The 24285-nt window shown below is 37.1% G+C and overlaps 1 protein-coding gene across 1 annotated transcript in view; it reads left to right on the top strand.

Annotated features, from left to right (window-relative positions):
* The window catches only part of LOC136864629 (GEL complex subunit OPTI), a 91995-nt gene extending 73931 nt beyond the window's left edge, over nucleotides 1–18064 (top strand). Inside the window, exon 4 of the mRNA XM_067141875.2 lies at nucleotides 17666–18064. Within this exon, the coding sequence (XP_066997976.1) occupies nucleotides 17666–17707 (42 nt within the window). The 3' untranslated portion in view covers nucleotides 17708–18064. The remainder of the gene's footprint in view (nucleotides 1–17665) is intronic.
* The last annotated feature ends 6221 nt before the right edge of the window (nucleotides 18065–24285 follow it).

Genomic DNA, 24285 nt, shown 5'->3' with positions numbered 1-24285 from the left:
TTCATCCTCTGCACAAAAAAGGGGACAAAACCGACCCTAATAACTACAGGGGAATCTCGCTCCTAGACATAACATACAAAATATTTTCAATAATCATCCTTAATAGGATAAGTTTACAACTTGAGAAAGAACTAGGAGAATATCAAGGAGGTTTCAGACCCTGGAGGAGCTGTCCTGATCAGATCATGAGTCTTAAGTTGATAATGGACTATAACAGGAGAAGAAACAGAGATATGGTGATAACATTTATAGATTTCAAGAAAGCTTATGATTGCATCCATAGAGAATCTCTGTTTAAAATTTTAAGACACCTTGGACTACACCCCAAATTAATAAATATGATAAAATTGACTCTCACCAATACCAAGTCAAAAGTGAAGTTTAGGGGTGAAACATCAGAGACATTTGAAATTAAAACTGGACTATGGCAGGGAGATGGGCTCTCACCACTATTATTTAACTGTGCTCTAGAAATGGTAATGAGGGAATGGTTTAGAAAATGTCCCCCCAAAATAAAGATTGGCCGAAAAATCAAAACAAATTGCCTGGGTTTTGCTGACGATTTAGCATTACTAGCAGTGGACATAAAAGAAGCAAAAACCGAGATATCAGAACTTCAAAACATTGCAAATAAAATTGGCCTCAAAATATCATTTGAAAAAACAGAAATTATGCCCCAAAAACCAACACAGCTAAAAGAAGTCACCATAAATGGTAATAAAATCAAAATAGTAACTCAGTTTAAATATCTTGGAGAAGTAATAACATATAACTTAAATGAAAAAATCTCAATCCAAGTAAGAACAAATAGATTAGCTAAAGCACAAAAATTAACATGGGATATCTACAAAAAGAAATGTCTATCAATAAATACAAAAATAAAACACTACAACACAGTTATAAAACCGGAAGCTACATATGCAGCAGAAGCACTCTTTTACCTGAATAAACAATCAAAGACTGACAGACTTCAGAAAATTGAAAGGAGGATTGGAAGAACCTGTATCAACAAAAAATATCGGAAAGATGGACAGTGGCGGTTAATACCTAACAAAGTCGTGTACAAAGAGCTAGAACCCATTACAGATACTATGCGTAAGAGGAGACTGGGATTCTTTGGACATATCATGAGGATGCAGGACTCGAGACTTCTGAAACAACTAGTACAACACAATCTCGTCTCAAAAAATACCACAACAGGATGTAAATGGATCAGAGAAGTAAGAGAGGATCTGAAGGAAATAGGCCTTACAACAGAAGACACCAAAAATAAGATAAAATTTAATACAAAACTCAAGAATACAAACCTCCGCTTTACCCTTACACAAAACAAACCAACAACACGCACATTTTCAACTGAGGAAAGGGCACGAAGATCGGAGCGTCTGAAGAAGTACTGGGAGGACCGCAAAGCCCGAACAATCCCTTCAAAGAGACCTGAACGACGGACTGACTAAAGTGATCCTATGTGGTCATAAAATAAGAAGAAGAAGAAGAACCTGAAATTACCTATAGCAAGATCATTACCTAAAATTCACAAAAAAAGATACCCCCATCAGACCAATAATCAATAGCAGAAACAGCCCCACTTATAAAACTTCTCAGTTCCTCCACAAGTTCTTAAAAAAACATTTTAAATTTCACAATGTAAATCCCATCAAAAATTCTATCGAACTTTGCAAAACTTTAAACAAATTCAATTTACAACCAAATTCCATTTTATGTTCCTTTGATATCACGAATATGTACTCAAATATACCCGTCAATGAAACTATCACCATAATAAAAGACAATCTCTCCAAACACAGCGCATTAAGCAGAATTGAAATAGACGAATTCATAAAGTTACTAAGTTTTGTTTTACACAATAATTACTTTATTTTCAACAACAAAATACACTGACTGACAGAGCAAATGCAACACCAAGAAGGAGTGGTCAGAACTTTATGCCAATTGCAGAGTAGACTGACGTCACTGAGGTATGCTCATGATGTGAAATGCGCCGCTGTGCTGCGCACGTAGCGAACGGTAAATGGGACACGGCGTTGGCGAATGGCCCACTTCGTACCGTGATTTCTCAGCCGACAGTCATTGTAGAACGTGTTGTCGTGTGCCACAGGACACGTGTATAGCTAAGAATGCCAGGCCGCCGTCAACGGAGGCATTTCCAGCAGACAGACGACTTTACGAGGGGTATGGTGATCGGGCTGAGAAGGGCAGGTTGGTCGCTTCGTCAAATCGCAGCCGATACCCATAGGGATGTGTCCACGGTGCAGCGCCTGTGGCGAAGATGGTTGGCGCAGGGACATGTGGCACGTGCGAGGGGTCCAGGCGCAGCCCGAGTGACGTCAGCACGCGAGGATCGGCGCATCCGCCGCCAAGCGGTGGCAGCCCCGCACACCACATCAACCGCCATTCTTCAGCATGTGCAAGACACCCTGGCTGTTCCAATATCGACCAGAACAATTTCCCGTCGATTGGTTGAAGGAGGCCTGCACTCCCGGCCCCGGCGTCCGCTCAGAAGACTACCATTGACTCCACAGCATAGACGTGCACGCCTGGCATGGTGCCGGGTTAGAGCGACTTGGATGAGGGAATGGCGGAACGTCGTGTTCTCCGATGAGTCACGCTTCTGTTCTGTCAGTGATAGTCACCGCAGACGAGTGTGGCGTCGGCGTGGAGAAAGGTCAAATCCGGCAGTAACTGTGGAGCGCCCTACCGCTAGACAACGCGGCATCATGGTTTGGGGCGCTATTGCGTATGATTCCACGTCACCTCTAGTGCGTATTCAAGGCACGTTAAATGCCCACCGCTACGTGCAGCATGTGCTGCGGCCGGTGGCACTCCCGTACCTTCAGGGGCTGCCCAATGCTCTGTTTCAGCAGGATAATGCCCGCCCACACACTGCTCGCATCTCCCAACAGGCTCTACGAGGTGTACAGATGCTTCCGTGGCCAGCGTACTCTCCGGATCTCTCACCAATCGAACACGTGTGGGATCTCATTGGACGCCGTTTGCAAACTCTGCCCCAGCCTCGTACGGACGACCAACTGTGGCAAATGGTTGACAGAGAATGGAGAACCATCCCTCAGGACACCATCCGCACTCTTATTGACTCTGTACCTCGACGTGTTTCTGCGTGCATCGCCGCTCGCGGTGGTCCTACATCCTACTGAGTCGATGCCGTGCGCATTGTGTAACCTGCATATCGGTTTGAAATAAACATCAATTATTCGTCCGTGCCGTCTCTGTTTTTTCCCCAACTTTCATCCCTTTCGAACCACTCCTTCTTGGTGTTGCATTTGCTCTGTCAGTCAGTGCATATAAACAAGAAGGCTTAGCTATGGGAGACCTGATCTCCGGCATTTTAGCGGACATGTACATGAACAAACTAGAATACAACAAAATAGTAAAAAACATTAACGGACTCAGTTTATGGCTCCGTTATGTTGACGACACATGAGCAATTATCGATAAACAACTTAACAATAATGAAAACATCCTAACGTTTCTAAATAATTTAGACAATAATATAAAGTTTACAAAGGAAATAGAACAAATAGAACTGGAAAAGGTAAGCTCATGACAGAATATGAAAACTTATACATCTTCCTAGATCAACAATTTAACAAAGACAAAGACGTAAATAACGTAATAGATAACAAAAGTCCTCTTTACGAACAGATTCCAGTTCTATTACAAAAACCATTCCTTCAAAATAGTAATTTTTATAAAATATTTAGCACCAAATCAGTAAATACTCCCACCAATCTAACACACACACCACCCCCCTCCCCTTCTCCTGCTGCCGGCAACTCCCCATCACGCACAACGAATAAGACTTGCCACGCCTTCTCAAGCTCAACCCCCTCCACCAAGACTTCACAAATACAACACGCGGAGTAAAGCAGACCCTACACGGTCAGTAATACTGACAGTACGCATAAGTACTGTAGTGACCTTACATGATCATTATTACTGTCAATGTTTTCGTCAGTACTAGTGCACTTGCTTACAATTGCGGTGTTCTATCAGAATGGATCGTGAAAGATGGGCATGTGTAGCTGTCGTGTTAGTACTCTGCACAAAACGCAGTGTTAAACGTAAATGATGGGTTAAAGATTGGCTTAGAAAAAGAGAAGAGTATTCTCATATGAATTTATTGTGGGAAATACAATATACCGAAGCAGAAGATTATCAGATCTCTCTCCGAATGAGTGAGGGTACTTTCGCGAAATTACTAGGAAGGCAAAATACAAACATGCGGACCTGTTTATCAGTGGCAGAGAGATTAGCGGTGACATTGAGGTATCTTGTAACTGGTAGAAATTTTGAGGATTTAAAGTTTTCTGCTATAATGTCACCAGTTTCCATCAGTACAGCAGTTGTGGAAACATGTGAAGTATTGTGTTACGTTCTGCAAGAGTTCATAAAGGTAAGACATTCATTATAAACATTTGTTTATTATAAACAGAAGTTACAGAACATCAGGTCTATGTTTTATCAAATAATCCATATTATAATAATAATAATAATAATAATAATAATAATAATAATAATAATAATAATCAGAAACAGAACAACATTCAAGTACATAGTACACAGTAGGCTATTATTCAGAATATTAAACCTAGTCCGTTCATTCCCCGGTAGGTTTAAAAGTTGTGAAAAGGGTGATCATATTTCCGTCTATAGGAGTGTCTTCAGATGTTTCAATGTACTGAACTTCAGGTTAGGGGCTCGGAACATGCACAGAAATACTTGGACTTGCAGATGTAGAACAAGAAGGAGAATATATTGTGTCATATGAATGCCTAGTGTTAACAATGATTTGCACTGAATTACGATTTAAGTTCCCCAACTGAGCCTCAAATAGAATGTCACTTATTGCCTTTTCGGCGTACAATTTTTGTCGAGGTTCTAGTTCTTTCAGTTCTGTGCCCATATCTTTGCTACATTATATTCTTTGTCATCGTCATTTGACGGTCGTGACAAGTAATCACACGCTAAAGCAAGCAGTTTGTTTTGTTTGGAAGCCTTTCCTTGAACTCTCCGATTTTTTATTGGTTTCTGCATTTTGTTTACTGATGACATGGATGTTGTAGGTTGGTGATGACGTCATCGGGCCTGTTTCAACAGGTGACTCGTGTAGATCATTTGATGATTCATGCTGGGCTCCCTGAAAATAGACAGGAATGATTGCTTAAACAGTGCTTTATGTAAACACGTGTTCCATGCTCTATCCTCTGAAAGTAAAATTAGACCTACTCTTGCAAAGTGTGTATCTATCATTATTGATACCGCAATATATAAAATTGTTAATATTATTAAAGAGCATGGTTGTAGCTGGGTTGAAACAAAAATTATTTTAAGACTAGGAAGGAAACTTAAACACATACGTGTACATTATTTCGTTGTTTCAGTTGCCTTCAACACTTGAAGAATGGAATCGCATTGCACATGGTTTTGGCTCACAATATCAGTTTTGGAACTGCGTAGGTGCCATCAATGGAAAACACATTGCTATAAAGAAGCCTTCTCATTCTCGGTCCTTGTACTATAACTACAAGGGATTCTTTACGATTGTACTCCTGGCAGTGGTTAATGCAAACAAGGAGTTCATCATAGTAGATGCTGGCATTAATGGACGCATATCAGATGGAGGTGTGCTTTTCCATTCTCAATTTGCTGAATGGTCTCCAGCATAATACCAGAACCGTCGACACTGCCATATTCATCCGACAAGCACCCATTCGTGTTTATAGCCGACGAAGCGTTTGCCTTAAATGTGCACCTAATGAAACCCTATTCCCAGAAAACATTGAATGACGAACGGTAGCAATTTAACTGTCGCCTTTCTCGGGTGCGAAGTGTAGTAGAAAATACTTTTGGTGTACTGTCAAGCAGATTTGGAATCTTTCAGAAGTCTATATGTCTCGAGCCAAAAAAAAGCAGCCATTATAACAATGGCCTGCTGTTATTTACATAATTTTCTTGTAAAAGAAACTAATCAAACGTATTTACAATCAAGTGGTACTGAAAACCGAGGCGAATGCACACTTTTAGAGCTGAGAGGTACTTTGAATAGGAACACCTCAACATATGCCAGGACAATAAGAGACAACTTGTGTAAATATTTTTGTAATGAAGATAAGCTTCAATAAAAGGTTAACAATGGTGTTTGTACTGAAAAGACCCTTGTACAAGTCCGTACAACAATAACAATTTTTTTTAATGTCAAAAACTTCATCATTGGTCCGTATTAAAAAAAGGTTTACATTCAAAGATAAAGGGTAGGATTCTCCACCTGTTCAATACTATTTAAAATGTGATATAATTAAAATGTCACATTTTTATTGTCATTTTTTAGGTACCGGTTTCGGCATTTTTTATGCCATCATCAGCCTAGGGTTAAGCAAACAAGGACATTGAGTAAATTACATATATATGTACACAGATACCTTCTAAAATACCTAGCAATTTATAATTGCATCACAACATAAAACATTTGACTGCACAAATATCTCCTATATATATCATAACAAAGTTCTAGAACAGAGGTAAAATTATTCCTATTTCTATCACCTGGTGATGTTAAATGCTGTAATTGTGTATAAAATTACAGTAGCCAACAAGTTTGTGTAAAATCTTCTTTCTTGACTGTCTAAACAGCTTATTAAGATTAGACTATTGACCTTGAAACAATATATAAAATCTTTTTGAACGTTCTATCATGAGAGATTTTAGCATATATACATTATTAGCTCATTTATTCAGAGTATCACTATATAGTATAAAAGGGAAGACCATTTTATTGTCCGATGTTTGTAAAAAATAGTTCCTCAAGGATTATAATCAGATTTTTAGAATCGAGTGAAAAACTTTCATGGCATGCATCTTGCTGAAATGTTACTGAAATAGCTTGACTTAGTAGGGTATAACATGGTTTTTGAACCTATATTTCAGTAGTATATTAAAAAATATGGGTGGACTGAGGCCGTAATTGACAGATGAGATTTCATGAAAAACTATGTTTTCAGGTGGTCAAACGTAACTCTAGATAGATCTCGATTCAAACGGACCTAAAAGAAATTGAACACTATGTAAGTATGACGTTAACGGATCAAGAAAGGTATTAGGCAATTTTAAGATAGAAACTCACCTCGAGCACCACGTTACCGGTAACCCAACCAACAGCATACAAAAGAACCTAAAAACTCTACTAAAAAACATACATTTTTTACTCACGGAAACTGAATCTACGAAACTCACGACTATGAACCCACAACTACCTACTGCAAAATCTTACCCAAAAATACACAAAGATAGTCTACCTATGAGACCGATAATAAATTACAGGGCAAGCCCAACATACAAAATTTCACAATTTATCCAAAAATTTCTTAAGAAACATTACTTTTTTTCAAGCCAACAAAACCGTACGAAATTCAATAGATTTTTGCAAAAAAACAAAAGAATTACAAATAGAACAATACCACACCATCGCTTTGTTTGACATAACCAATATGTACCCTAGCATTCCCACCAAAAAAACCATAGAAATAATTCAATCTAATCTCAAAAATCATAGCAAATTAAGCAACCTAGAAATTGAAGAATTCATCAAAATACTCGAATTTGCAACCAATAATAACTACTTCAAATTCCATGACACAATTTACCAACAGCAAGGTCTTCCAATGGGGTCGGTCACCTGCTTCCAGCATATTAGCTGAGATATACATAGACTATCTAGAACATACCTCCATCAAAAAAACAGACGGCATATTCTTCTGGTGCAGATTTGTCAACGACATTTTTGCCATTATTGATAACAGACACACCAACGACAACATCTTATTAGAAAAATTAAACACACTACACCCGAACATAAAATTTATGAAAGAAACCGAAAACAATCAGAAATTAAATTACCTCGACTTAACTATAACCAGGCATGAAAATCATTTATATTTCAAAATATTCCGAAAACCCACACACACACATCGAACACGATCAAAACAGATTCTATCCACCCCAACACTCATAAAAAAGCAGCATATTACAGTATGATTTATAGCGCCTTCAACATACCATTATCAAGAACTGACTTTAATGAAGAAATACGACTAATTCATGAGATAGTTAAGAATAATGGTTACAAGAAAGAAATGGTCAACACCATCATTCAGAAAATCAAGTCCCAACCAAAAACCAGATTAACAAAAACAGATAAACCCAAGAAGGACTATGCACTATTCACTTTCAACAATACACACATATACCCACTAACTAATATATTTAAAAAAAAAACCTAAAAATAGCATTCAAAACATCACACAACAGTACTAATATATTACATAATACCAAGACAATCAGTAACACTAATAAATATCACCTCTCAGGAGTATACTGTATTAAATGTAATAACTGTGAAATAAGTTACATAGGACGTACTGGTAGGAATTTTGCAATCGGGTACAATGAACACGTTAATGCTGTGCAACGCAATAATTTTTCTGCAATAGGTCAACTTACAAGTAACAACTCTCATTATTGTTCCGTATTGAAGATGACGTTAGGCATAGATATCAAGGATAATTTAATAAAAAAACCACCTATTCAATACTTTCCACGTTTAATGTGGTTATTCTCTACATGATTTTATGTAGACTTATTTGGTCAGGTACATGTTTCACCCATTATTTTGGGCATCTTCAGCCTGTAAACAACCTTTAGGTCAAGGTTTGGCACCTTTTTAACCAATATAAACATACCAATATATACACTATATACAATATATACATTATATACAATATATACAAACATAAGTTAATACAGTTAAGTTTTTTGGTCCTAATCTATCTAATATGAAAAATGTCCAAAACTAAAATGGATCTTTTCGGTAAAGAGGATTGCATATCGGGGTTTATGTGACCCCTATATCATATTAAGTTCTTGACGTACCGTGTCTGGTGACAGGATGTGTCGTCAACAATAAGTGGAGATTTGAACTGATTGTTGCTTGTAGGTTGGTCAAGATTGAAAATATAAATTTAAATTAAATGTGTTTTAACTTGGCAGTTCTATTCTGGTTAACTTAAAATGTTCAAAAATAAAAATAAAATGAAACGGATCTTCTTTTCTTAAATCATAAGTCTTGAGAAAGGGTGATATTAAAACTGGGGCTTATTTGACCCACGATTTTCATTTTCATGTTCTTGACGTAACTAATATTTAAATGTGTTGTCATGCACAAGTGGAGATTTAAAAGCCGATTGTTGTAGGTAGACTGGTCAAGAACGTTGTGAATGAAACTGTTAGCGTCTTGACTTTGGGTCTCATGTAACATCAAGGAATTGACAAGAGTACAATATTAAGCTGTTTCATAGTTTTAGGCTGCTGCTTAATTGAGAAGAAACTCCTAGACACTTGATACAGTCTTGTGTGAAAATTGTTCCCGTTGATGTGTTGCTTGGTCTTTGGGAGGGATCTTAAGAATATCTGTAATGAAGTAGAAAAATAATTTTGAATTAAAAATTTAGAGCGCGCGTTGTGATAAAATGTATTAAATTAACACCTCTTAACTGTAAAATGACTTACTTGTTCAATTAATACTAGATGGACCTGTCTGTTCTGGCAGCGCCTGTCTTATCACCATTTCTACTCCTGATGTTGTACTGGTGCGGTAATGGAGGGGCGGAGCATGGAGGGAGAGTGGGGGTAGGCTGGTCTGTGGGCGTGTGTGCTGTTGCTGGAGGGGAGTTTCTAGAAGCAATATGGGCGGGTTTAACTTCATGGTGGATGAAGCATTTGAGTGTGGAGATTTAAATAATTGAGGGATTTTGTTTTGATCTGAATTCACGATATTAATTAACCTAGGTGTTAATTCGTACAAAGGATTTTTAATTTCATTGACGTCGTTGAGATTTTTATTTTTATTGTAGGTTTGGTCTAAAAAGATGTGTAGGTTTTCCAGTTCATTAATTTTCCTTTACCTATGCTTCTAATGATGGTAAGATCTTTCTCTATGGATGTAAAGTGATGGCCCGTTTCTCTCATATGCTGGCTCATCGCTGAGTACTTATTGTGTTTTTGAGCGTTATAATGTTCCAGATATCTCGACGAATATAAACATAATTTCACGAACATTGAAAACGACATGAAAATACTTAACATAAACCCCAAAGGTCCCTTACTCAATATAACAGAAGAACTATACATATCACTAGACCAATATACCAACCCTAATTACAACATAAATGAAATCACAGAAAAAACCAATACCATATTCAATAAAATTATCCCCGCACTAAAAAACTGTTATCTTTAAATAATCAATAAACAACATCCAGCACGCGCCAACACACAGATGATCGACACGCCCAACTCTACCCCTACCCCCACCACAACAACTCCCCTCATCCCTCACCCCTCCATTCCCCTTACAGCAGTGGACACTAACACCAGAAGAACACGACACAGTGCACGCCAGGCAGCCAAAGCTAGCGCATCACAACCACAATAGCAATCGTAAGTACTCTATATTAAACACACACACAAACAGGCATTCCTCAGACTACAAATTCTTAATTTCATTTTTCGTTTCTTACAGACACACATCGGCATTTATAGACCGGAGAAGTCCCACCTTCCTGCATTTGACACTCACAGAAAAGAAATTACTTTCAATACTCCAGCCATATTCAACCACAGCTGCACACATCTACCTTAGACAATACATCAGACTTGTTATTAATGATTGATAAGTCAACCATAAACTAATGAATAAGCATAATATACAGCAGAAAGAAGAGCACCACTTACAAAAAAGCATAGACATTCTCCATATCATATTGAAGAAAATCAACGAATGCAAGACCGGAAACTTACTCTAAAAAATTGTCTCCTATTTATTGTAACAGATCTTACATGAATCTGCACATTTTAAGATGACATTCTACATGTACTGTCAAAGGCCGTAGCCGTGTTGAAACACCGGATCCCGTGAGATCTCCGAAGTTAAGCAACGTTGGGCGTGGTCAGGAGTTGGATGGGTTGCCACGCACTGTTGGTGGGGGTAAGGGAATGGAGGAGCGGAAAGGAACTAGCCACCCTACCGCACGTAAACTCCGGCTCAGGAACACCTCTGCGGAGGTTTGGACCTGCCTTCGGGCAGAATAACCCTTATCTTACCTACATGTACTATATATATTTTTAAGAGTGTTTATGTAACTGTACTTTTAATAATAGTCCATTTATACAATTTTCACATCATATTGAAGAAAATCAGCGTACGCAAGACGAAAACTTATTCCAACAAAATGTTTCCTATTTATTTATTATAATGGATTTTACGTGAACTGTATATTTCAAGACAACTTTTACATGTATCACATATATTTATCAAAGTGTTTACGTAATTGTACTTTTAATAACAGCCCATTTACATGATTTTAGGCCTAAAAGATTCACCTACACATTTTAGATTGTACATAGTCGAATTTACCTTGAAGTATGCTCAATTAGAAGTAAGATATATCCTATCATTATGACTATTATTATGGACAAGGCAAATCGACTAATTTGATTTATGTGAAGGTAACGGTGTACAGCTGAGGATGACTACATGTAAAGAGTCGAAACCGGTACTGGAGATATTTGTATAAATAAATTTGTATTTATAAGGTGGAACCTTTCTCGTCTATACCTTATTCCTATTCATGTACTCTGGGTTGGAAGCATCCCACAGTTCTGGCAGCGTTTCATATAGCTCGATAAACTTTTGCAATACCCTGCGATCAGCTGGCGGTTCCACAAGCACCTCTACTTGGCCGTGGTCAGAAACACAGCTGTCGTCCATCGCTGCTCCGTTAATACTGAGAGAAATAATGACGAGCGCACTCACACTGCCAGTTTAACTGTCAGTATCCCCACCACTCTACAGTATTGACGCTCACTGATCAGGAAATCCGGATCTGCTTCAGTACTGGCCTTCATTCCATCATTCCAGTCCACACGCGGTCCGTATTACTGTCAATATTTTTCGGTACTGACAGTATTACTGGCCGTGTAGGGTCTGCTTAAGAGCTCGGCGACTGCCAGTTGCTCTAAAGCTCTCATAAGTTGAGCGGTTGAAAGGGTGTCAACATTTTTCATTTAACTTCCACTATTTAGCCCCCTAATTCCAGTTATGGTTCTTCATTAAATTTTCAAAATAACTCTTTAATCACAGAATTTCATCACACAACTTGGCTACCCACCGATTGACAACTTTTACTACAACAACATTCCCTTCCGACTAGTATGCTCACTTCAGCACGTCTAACAACGAAGAGCTACACCTATCACTAACTCTTCCCACAAATATTACATCAAAGAAGATGGCCTAATGACGTCTACAGAACTCCAATATAGCCTATGGCACCAGCATTCTAACTAATATTATCTCAAAAAAGAACCACGCCATATGAAAATTCTTTAAAATTTATAGCATTTATATGAAAATCAATACTTATCAACATCAAGAACCAAGGACTATTACCAATGCTCAACTTTCTTCAAGTTTTTAACAATACGCCATTTGACAATTAATTGGAATGTGCTTTCCGATTTTTGACTTTATTGTAATATCTTTTAATATCAAGAATCAATCACCTATGTCATAATTCTCAAATAATTGTCATGTATTTTTACTCAAGGGAGCCTCCGTGGCTCAGACGGCAGCGCGTCGGCCTCTCACCGCTGGATACCGTGGTTCAAATCCCGGTCACTCCATGTGAGATTTGTGCTGGACAAAGCGGAGGCGGAACAGGATTTTCTCCGGGTGCTCCGGTTTTCCCTGTCATCTTTCATTCCAGCAACATTCTCCATTATCATTTCATAGCATTTATCACTCATTAATAAATCACCTTGGGAGTGGCGACCCCATTGTAATAACAGCCTATATATGTTTCTTTCATTTTTACTCAAATATTAACACACATATTATTAAGTAATAGTACACTACATTTTATATTGTAATAGTTATTTAATGATCTCTAATCAATTTTGCAAGACATAGTTACTTTTTAACAGTATTCATAAGTCATTTCCAATCAGGTACCTGATCTATTCCTAAGGTAAAATATGGCTGATGATGCCTACTATTGAAAGGCGAAACTTGTACCATCCAGTGGATTCATTTTATTGTTAACAATTTTGATAAGGACAAAGTCCTAATTTTTAAGATTGTATTGTATGGAATATGTGGGTAAACAATAAAAATATACTAGTGTTACTTAATGCTATTTCGATGTCTAGAAACACAAATGTCAAGTTACGATCTTTCTCCCAGTGCTTTTCTAATATCATTTTCAGTGTGAAAATGAGGTCTATAGTTGATCTATCTTTCTTAAATCCATATTGTTCTTCTTGCAGTTGGGGTTCAATAACTTTCCTTTATCTTTTCTCAAGAATCTTCTCAAATATTCTTAAACCATGGGACAGTAAGGTAATCCCTACCGAGCTCGATAGTTGCAGTCGCTTAAGTGCGGCCAGTATCCAGTATTCGGGAGATAGTAGGTTCAAACCCCACTGTCGGCAGCTATGAAAATGGTTTTTCGTGGTTTCCCATTTTCACACCAGGCAAATGCTGGGGCTGTACCTTAATTATGGCCACGGCCGCTTCCTTCCCACTCCTAGCCCTTTCCTGTCCCATCGTCGCCATAAGACCTATCTGTGTCGGTGCGACGTAAAGCAACTAGCAAAAAAGAAAAAAAAGTAAGGTAATCCCTCTGTAGTTGCTGCATTTTTTTTTTACTTCCTTTCTTGAACAGGGGAAGTATAACTCCCCTTTTCCAGTTATCTGGTATTATTTTTAATTCATCCTTTTCATCTCCTTTCTGAATTTCTTTATCTCAAGCCTTTCTTGCATAATTTTTCTTCTGAACTGCACTCTTTACTTCACCATTTCACCAGTCTGTTTTTCTTTCCTTTACTTTACTACTAGTTTTGCCACATATTTCTACAACAGTTCCAACAAGACATTCTTTGAATCTGTTCCACTCTGTATTTCCTCCTTGTGTTCTGTCTGCAGGTATTTTGGATGCCACTTTTTTTTGCATACATCATTTTGTTTTCTACTTTTTTTCAGTTCCCAGGTTTTAATTTTTTTATTTTGTTTTCCTTGGTGTGTGGATTTTTACATTTTTGATGATTGCAAGAAGCAGTCTGTGGTCACTATCTAAGTTCTCACTTGGTACAACCTTAACATCATAAATAGTTTGACCGGCTTTTCCGTCTGATATTATGAAATATATGAAGGATTTGGATTGTCCATCCCAACTATACCTTGTTATTTTGTGAGATAATTGTGTTTGAAACCAGGTTTTATTTATTTTTAAGCCTTTTCTCACACAAAAAACCTAGAAGTTGTTCAACTTCCTGGTTCCTGGTACCAAAACCATGCAGGTCCAATGCATTTTCATACCCAAGTCTGTCTGTTCCCACTTGTGCATTCAGATCTCCCATCGCTAATACATTTTCCACTCCTTCAGTAGCTTCCTCCAGGTCAGATCGAAATTGCTCCTTTTCTTCTTCATCACATCCATACTGTGGGGAATATACCTGTATGACTGTTAACTCCACCTTATTGAAGGAGACATCCAGTTTGATGATTCTATCATTCACATATATCACTTCACTTACAGCATGTTCTCTCAATACAATTCTGACACCATTCCTAGCTTCGGTTTTGTTACTCATCCAGTGAAGTTTATATCCTTTCCTCAGTTGTTTTACTCTTGTGCCTTTCCATTTTTCTCACTTATGCCAAGGATGCAAAGTTTCCTCCTCTCCATCAAATCCACCAGTTCTTCACATTTACATGTCAATGTAAGGATGTTTAGTGTTCCAATCAAGTGTCTGATTTTCTTGATTTGGGATATAATATAATATAAATATAAAGCATAAAAACTGCTGTATGTAGAGTAACATATTTTATGCTTTTTTTTTTTTTTTTTTTCTGTAATGCATATCAGAGTGATTTCATATATATGTCTTTCTTGTGAGTTATTATCTAGAACAAGTTTTTACTTAGAATAAGCCTGGTACAAAATCTATTCAAGAACGGTTTACTTCCACAGTGTGTGTTATGTGATACTCTTTCTTTGGCTGTGTTTATTGGAGGTAAGTGTTAACGAAGTGAACCAAATAGCCAAAAGTGCATTGTCACGTAGAAGCAGTGATGTTAGATAAGACTTTTCAATTATATTTAGTGTGTGTGTAATATAGCATTGTAAATTGAAAACAAACAGTTATACAGTATGAAGCTATAAATAGGATTTTTTCCTTTTTATTTGTATAAAACTGGCAATTTCTCAACTTTTTGTCTTGTAATTGTTTTAATAGTCTTACAAACAATTTTGTATTCATTAGGATTGTAATTTTTTCCCAAATCAAAAGTTGTATAAATTTTCTAATTAAAGAGATTTAAAAGCAGTGGGTGGAGTGGAGGGCTGTGAGAAGAGTTGGAAGCCCCTGTAAAAAATGTTGAAAAATGTTTGTATTTAAAAAATTGGGGCTAACTGAATAAAAACAAAATATGCATTTGTTGGCAAAAAAATTACAAACCTGAAATCATCAATGGTGTAATTCTTCCTAAAGAACTTAAAAGAAATTCATAGCATTAGGTACCGGAATGTTGCCAATAGTTAAAACGAATATACTAGAATTTTTAAAATGGAACTCTGTAGACACCTTGCATGTCAACCATTTTAAATGTATTTAAAGGCTGATTTCATGTTGATTGTTGTTAAGATCCTTTGATTTATTTATTTACTGTGAACTGATGATGATTCCGAGGGAATCAAAACCGGTTTTCACTTAATAAATGTTATGTATTATATATTGTGTTGAATGGTGGAACATCCCTCAATTAATTCCTATTATATAAGTTTTACGTCAACACGGAAATGAAAATTATAACTTATGGTTCACCGGGCGAGTTGGCCGTGCGCGTAGAGGCGCGTGGCTGTGAGCTTGCATCCGGGAGATAGTAGGTTCGAATCCCACTATCGGCAGCCCTGAAGATGGTTTTCTGTGGTTTCCCATTTTCACACCAGGCAAATGCTGGGGCTGTACCTTAATTAAGGCCACGGCCGCTTCCTTCCAACCCCTGGGCCTTTCCTATCCCATCGTCGCCATAAGACCTATCTGTGTCGGTGCGACGTAAAGCCCCTAGCAAAAAAAAAAAAAATAACTTATGGTTTACTTTTTATCGATAACCTCCCTGAAGGGCCTCATGTTGCGTTCTAAACCTCCTTAGTGACATTTGTCTGACTGGAAATTTATTTCACAAATTATGTACAACACTGGACTCCTTTGTTCTTCTAAGGCTTTGGGTTTATACTAATGTTATGCATTTAATAATGCTTTAATGAACTTAAAAATGATTGCCATACACTTAACTCTGCACTGTCAGTTGTTTTCACTATTTCTTGATGTTGAAGTACACTTTCCTTAAATCTAGCTCCTCCATTTCTCAGGATCCTTTCCTCAGATGTCGGGGATTCAAGACTAGCTCGTGCCCATAAATGGTTGGGAGGGCGTGTTGCGACCCACGGTCGTGGCACAGCAAATAAAGTGGAACGCTTGAAGTTTTTAATGTGAGATCTTCATTTATTCCATTAAATTATATTGGTTTTCTGATATTAATTTAAATTTTACAACATGTGGTAGATGTTTGGCTGTAGAAAGTACCAGCACATGTTTAATAATAATGTTATTGGCTTTACGTCCCACTAACTATTTTTACGGTTTTCGGAGACACCAAAGTGCCGGAATTTGATCCCACAGGAGTTTTTACGTGCCAGTAAATCTACTGACATGAGGCTGACGTATTTGAGTACCTTCAAATACCACTGGACTGAGCCAGTATTGAACCTGCCATGTTGGGGCCAGAAGGCCAGCACCTCAACCGTCTGAGCTACTCAGCCCGACCATCACATTTTACAACACGCATGTACTCATAATTTTTTCCTTACATTTTGTAAATCTTTCAATTTTCAGTATTTTTAAGGTTTTTCAGGTTTGTCAGGTTTTTTTTTTTTTTTTTTTTGCCAATTGTTAAATTTATGGCCAAACAAAACAAACTTTATGTTTGTACTGCACTTCAGGAGGACTCTGGTCATTAAAAACAGGTGTTTCACCCCTTTTGCGCATGGTGATCTGAAAATGCTCGGACATACTATTCACAAGTTGTTGGATGGCCTCTTCTTCAACTAGGATGTTATCAATTATGCCAATACTGACAGCCAAAAGTCTCCATCATGATTTCTGGCATACACGGAAACTTTTAGTCTGCTTTAATGTAAGATCTGAGAAATGCTAGTTACTATAGTATTGCTCTGAACCGTTGATATGAGTTCTTCAGCTACAAGATAATTTCACTTATTAAAAATGTATAAACAAATGTCTGAAGATTTATTGCATCTGAATACTAGGTAATCATTTTGTCTATGCCTGCTTCTTGCTTATTCGTGTGTTTATGGTAATCCACTCCAGCACGGCAGCATGCGAAGGATATGAAGGTGGTGGTTGTGCTTTTTTTTCTTTGACACAGTAATGTGGAAGATGTATTTAGATAGTTTTTGAAGATTGTATATCTTGTGATTTGTCATTTCAGGTAACATGGATCATAATCTATTCAGGACTACATTTTGAGTGACTCCAGACTGATTTTGGAAGCTGATGAGGATTGCTTTCAAAGCTGAACCAATGTCGGCTTGTTGTTACTGTAAATACTGTTCATTTATAATGTATTTGTCAAATACTTGTTATATTTAAGCTGCGATTTGAGTTGCTGTATTCCAAAAATAGCATTCTTTACCTTTCATAAAAAGTTTGGCTAAACTTCAGGATTTCTTTGAGTATATTTTTAGAAATTTGTCTACATCCTTGAAATGGCCATGATATTGGTGCAGTAGAACTTTCTCCATCTGTTGCTCTTTTGGTATAAAGTAAGAAAAATATTTGGAAAATAGATGTTAAGATTTGAATAAATGTGGTTTTATTATTAGTTGTATTTATAGAACCTTTATTGACTTTGGTGGCCAATCTTGGGATTTTCTATTAATATTTATTATTCTTATTATTAGTTCCTCAGTTATCATCACCAAGGTTTACGCAGCTATAGAGAAACCACAAAAACCAATGACAGATGTACCAGACATGGAGAGGAGTGAGGTAGTTGGCCATTGTTTTCCTCATTGGACCAGAGAGTGCTATTGCAGCATGGCAGGCCCTATGAATAGCACCCTTCGTAACATTTAGGCACTGTAGTCATGTTCTGAATGTCATTACTCAACATCACCCACCCTCAGCAGAGTCCATGTCCGGCTCAATGGCCAAGATTTTTGGCCTTTGCCCTCGGGGCCCTGGGTTTGATTTCTGGCCACGTTGAAGGATTTTAATCCTAAATGTTTAATTCCCTTAGCTTTAGTACTGGGTGTTTGTGTTGTTCTCAGCATTCCTGCAGCTCACTCATCACACACAGCAGTACAGCACTATCCTCTATTACACTAACACTCACTTTCTTATCTATGGTAGGTGATGCCCACCCTAGTAAGAGGGTCTGCCTTAGAAGAGCTTCATTAGACTAGCAATAATAATAATAATAATAATAATAATAATAATAAATAGTAGAAAATCTATGATTGGTTATTAATTGCATACCTGCTTTCCTGATTAAGGTGGGAGACTCCCGATTTTCGACAGTTTTCCGCCTCCTGATTATTCTATTATTTATCCCGATTTTAGCTTACTTTTTGGTGAACTTCAAACATTTGTTTTCAAATCCTGCCATTTCAGCTTTTTTACGCCAGTGGCCGGAAGTCCTTCGGTCGTTGGCCGCTTTCTGACAAAATATCGACGTTTATTAATGCGAGAAATTTGCGCGAATGTGCGACGTTTATTGAAACCTGTATATCGCGACGCGTATGTAATAGTATGTAAATAGTATATCAGTTGTCAATCTCTCGTTCTCGCATGCTGTGTTCGTGTTCGTTCACAGTTCACATCAGTCTAGTCAATTCTACAGACTAGTCACTAGATATGGAGTCTTCTTTTAGTAATTTAGTGACAGAATTTCAGTGGTAGTGACTACTGATAGTGACTTTTCTAGGGATTTTAGGAACCATTTAGAGACAATTCTGACTAATTTTAATTTATCTCAATATAAACCAAGTGAGAGTTTTGTCTGTACATTGCTTAGAATTTGAAAAGAATGATATTTCTGTATCGGTCATGACTACAGTAAGAAGGGGAAATGCACATTTTAATTTTCCGTAATTTATGTAATTATGTATGCATGCTCATTATGAGAAAATGGCTAAGGAGAATTTAATGAAAGTCAGAGAATAAGTCACTACAATCTAGACCATAAATAATTTTCTTCGCACTGAGTGAAATGGTAGTTTAGGGGAAGACCTAAAATTTAATTCTCAAATATTTGTTATTATTGGCCCTGTCGATAAATACTACATAACTATAAAGTTATATATTATTAAATTTCCTATCATTTGTGTCTTATACCGGCTATGATAACAGATATTCATGAATTTTGATTTTTGTTGTAAATCCATATCAACACCGAACCACGAGAAAATGGGTTAACAGAATTTAATGAAAATCTTTATATAAAGTCGGGGAATAAGGAACTACAGTCTACGCTGTAAATAATTTTATTCACCTGGTTCGAAATGGTAGGTTAGGGGAAGGTGCAAAAAATTTAATTTTTACTTACATACATAACAAATTATTTATGTCTTATTCAGTTTTACCGTACCAGCTATAATAATATTGGTGGTGATGGTGATAAAATTGTGAAGATGATTATAAGAATGAGAAAAGAGTCGTGAAGGAATGATCGCTTGAATAATAACACAAGAGGGAGTCATGAAAGAAAGGATGACTCACTTTACATTAGATGCTCTAATATCACAGAGTCGGAAGAAAACTAAATGTGAAGGCCTGCAATATAGAAAGCTCATAAAATGGATCAACAATAACATTACATTGACCATTGTTTGTTGTGATGTGCTTTGTGTGCCAGTATTCTGCTGCTATTTATCTCAAATAGATGGGATTACTGCTGCGTATCAAGTATAACAGTCTGCCTGAATATTGGCGGGAAGTAGCTGGGGAGTTAGATCTCTCTCTTCTTTAACATACCATTCATCTGGTTCATAAATTTTCTGATACTACTGGTACGTAACACACTGGATCATCATAATATTCCAGCTATTCGATCCCTACTCTGAGGCAGTGATTGGAATGAGCAGTGTGCACACTTAAACAGAATAATTACACAGGAGTGTTCGGAGTTGTTTGCGGCCTGGTTATTCTAGCTGTGGAACTTTAAACTGTTAGATCGACACCGTATTACTTTTTAAAGGAGAAACAATAAAACTTTTGTATCCACCTATTCAGTACATTAAAATCAATTATAAAATTAGGATCTCATCCTTATTTTATTGCTTAAATATTAAATCATAGGACATGTTTCATTCATATTTTGTTCACCTTCAGCCATAAATTTCTTACTAGGTTAAATGATAACATTGTTTTAGAACTTACACTTATGGTTTGCCTTTGACAAACTTATCCTTAATGAGCTTTGAAAAACCTCTTGAATATTAAAACGTTTGTATATTACGTCGTCTTATTGAAAATAATAATTTGGTTTCACCCTTTAAAACCTTACTCTAATATTTAAAATACAATGTCAATACATTTATAATCTGTTTTAATTGCTTAATGTTTTCAAATTATTCGTTGTATACCCATTCAAACATTTTGTTACAACTGGCGTAACTTTTCACATATTATACTGTATGGAATTGGAATCTTAATACACTCAAAACAGCTGAGGTTAGGCTTCAGTATTATACTCTTCATCCATAAAAGTGACAAAACTGATGTGCACTGTTGATTATAGGTTATGAAATATTTAACTTCAAAATATGTCGAATTCATAAATTGCTTGTAGTCTTGACCAGTGTATAATAGGGCAAACGTCCAGATGTAAGCAGGGACTCTGTCAATTGGTGATGAACAAGCTTTGGTGACATGCAAATGGTAATTTCATCAAAGTTTATTGACATATTCTTTCTCCTCCTGCACTCCTCGCAAGTAGAATGACAAGCAGCAGTCAAACAGCTGAGTGCACTAGAGTAAATGCAGGTAGGAGGAGAAAGAATATGTCAACAGACTTTTTTACGTAAACTTTGATGAAATTACCATTTGCATGTCACCAAAGCTTTTTCATCACCAATTGACAGAGTCCCTGCTTACATCTGGACGTTTGCCCTATTATACACTGGTCAAGACTACAAGCAATTTATGAATTCGACATATTTTGAAGTTAAATATTTCATAACCTATAATCAACAGTGCACATCAGTTTTGTCACTTTTATGGATGAATAGTATAATATTGAAGCCTAACCTCAGCTGTTTTGAGTGTATTAAGATTCCAATTCCATACAGAATAATATGTGAAAAGTTACGCCAGTTGTAACAAAATGTTTGAATGGGTATACAACGAATAATTTGAAAACATTAAGCAATTTCAACAGATTATAAATGTATTGACATTGTATTTTAAATATTAGTGTAAGGTTTTAAAGGGTGAAACCAAATTATAATTTTCAATAAGACGACGTAATATACAAACGTTTTAATATTTAAGAGGTTTTTTAAAGCTCATTAAGGATAAGTTTGTCAAAGGCAAACCATAAGTGTAAGTTCTAAAACAATGTTACCATTTAATCTTGTAAGAAATTTATGGCTGAAGATGAACAAAATATGAACAAAACATGTCCTGTGTTTTAATATTTAAGCATTAAAATAAGGATGAGATCCTAATTTTATAATTGCTTTTAATGTATTGAATAGGTGGATACAAAAGTTTTATTGTTTCTCCTTTAAATAGACTTTCAATATGGAAAAATGAGGATAGTCTCTTGCACCGTAGTACTTTTCGTTAAAAGTGAGAAAATGCGCTGTTTTTCATTTTACCAAATATTTCATATGACAGCATTGATTTTCATCGCAACATTTGTACTGAAAAACTACAATATAAGAACAGTTTTTCTGAGAATTCTGTAGCTTAGCACGAGTATATCAGCTAGTTATTTGATACCAAAAGCATTGCGCTTTGCGTAATCATGCGGGCACTTGATGCAATATATTAATCTTTGAATTTGCTAAGTAGTGGCATCTAAGTGTATTCATACATGTGGAGCATGAGTTCATACTATTTTCGGAAAGCTAATCAGGGACTGATCATCTCACTCACATACGCCTGTGAGGGAATAGAGATGTGTAATTTTTAGCATTGTAGACTCGTATAGCAACTGTCAGGCTTTGAGACAATAAGTGTTATAAAAATATCATAGTACTGTATGCACAAGACATGTATAATAACCAGTTTTGACCAATTGTTTCTCCTGATTTTTCCTGATTTTCATATCAAAATCTCCTGATTTTTGGTATTGTAAAGTTGGCAGGTATGTTAATTATAAAATATAAGTTAAACATCTGTAGAGCATGTGACTGAATGTGATATTATAATGAACTCTACCCTTCTTTCTCAGCACCTTGTTGTTACACTGTGCAATTTGCTGTATATTGTAATATTAATTAAATGTATGTTGCTTCAAGCATGCAAGTTTGATTCAAAACACACGACATTACACCAGTAATTATGTTAAATATCAATATTAAATACCTTTACTTTTTGAATATTTTAGGTGCAAGTAGGGAATTTTGAAATAGCTTGCAGTGCTAATTACGTGTGGTTGTGGTAAACTTACAGTAGAATTAGACCTTGTCGTAGTGTGCACTAATATGTTAACTTCCTTAAAATCACTATCTGAAAATGGGCATTTGTATTTCACTACTACTTTTCTCATTTTGTATATGCTTCAATTTTGAGTATGGCACTTGGTTAGGTTTTATGTAAAAGCAACTGATTTAAAATCAAAATCAGAAGCATCCTTTGGTACCATTTTGGCTAACTTTGAATTCTTTTATTTGACCTACAGTTCAGAATAACACTGAACACAAACAATGGACTATGGAGTTCCATTTGTTACTAGCCCAAGTCAAGGCTTGGAAGTGGAGGCCTCGCACACACATGCTAGAGAGGCATCCATGGTTCTTCCACATGGGTGATACGGTGGTTCGGGTAAAGTGGGGCTGGTGGTTGAGGTTAAAGCTCACTGCAGGGTGCAGAAACCAACACATCACTTTGCTCTACGTAGCCTGGACAAGCCGCGGGTTGGGAAAGGGGTGATCCCAACCTAGGGGGAAAGTCATGGCTGTGAACACAGTCATGATAATGCCAAGTGGAGACCCTATGAGTAAGCCTACTGAAGAGGGTAAAACCTTGACTGGGTTCGGGCCAGGGGTGGACCGCTGATGGACAACTGAGGGGAGTGGTCTCTGCTGCGGAGAGCCCGAGTTGCGACAGGACAATGTCTGGCTGTATGCCTCACTACGGATGGTGAGAACGATGCTCAGGACCCTAGAAGGGGGAAAAACTCTATGATTGAAATATGGATGCTTAAATAGAACCAATTTCAAAAACTATGACATCGAGGGAAGCCAAGGAAGCTCCAGTAAAGCAGATCTGGGAGCAAGCCCAAGATGAAAAAATTGAGACATAAATCCCAATTGGACAGGCTGTCGCCGACTCAAAACAAGAAAAGGCAACAGAAGCTCTAGTAGAACAGACTGCTGTCAGAATCAATCAGCACGATACCAAACATCTAATACAAGAGTGGAGAGTGCTGAATGCCACTTCAATCGACAAGACAGGAAGGACAGTCGTTTTAGCCCTTGGTGAAAGAGACTTTGAAGAGCTCAAAAAGAGAAGCCATAAGGCTTAGCCCGGACTTGGGCAGATCAAGTTTCTAGTCATCAGGGGAAAAAGGAAACACAATGTTGATAAAGATGGAGCTGAAGATCCTTCAGGCCAATCTTCAGCATAAAAAAGCAGCTGTGGCCAATTTCGCCAGGAAGTTTAAGTCCGAGGCTATTGACATTGCTCATATTCAAGAGCCATGGGTAGTCAAGGGCAGAGTAGCAGGACTGGCGGAATCTGGAGGTAAGCTGATGTACGATACAACATCGGAAATATGCAGAACGTGTCGTCTTGTGAACAGGAAATTAAAATGTCGTATGTTGCAGGAACACTGTTCACGGGACTTAACTGTGGCCAAGATTAAACTTGGAAATTGGA

This window comes from Anabrus simplex, chromosome 2 (genome assembly GCF_040414725.1).
Source record: "Anabrus simplex isolate iqAnaSimp1 chromosome 2, ASM4041472v1, whole genome shotgun sequence".
Classification (NCBI taxonomy): domain Eukaryota; kingdom Metazoa; phylum Arthropoda; class Insecta; order Orthoptera; family Tettigoniidae; genus Anabrus; species Anabrus simplex.
Note: the sequence above shows the minus strand (reverse complement) of the source record. Positions and strands in the feature narration are given on the sequence as shown.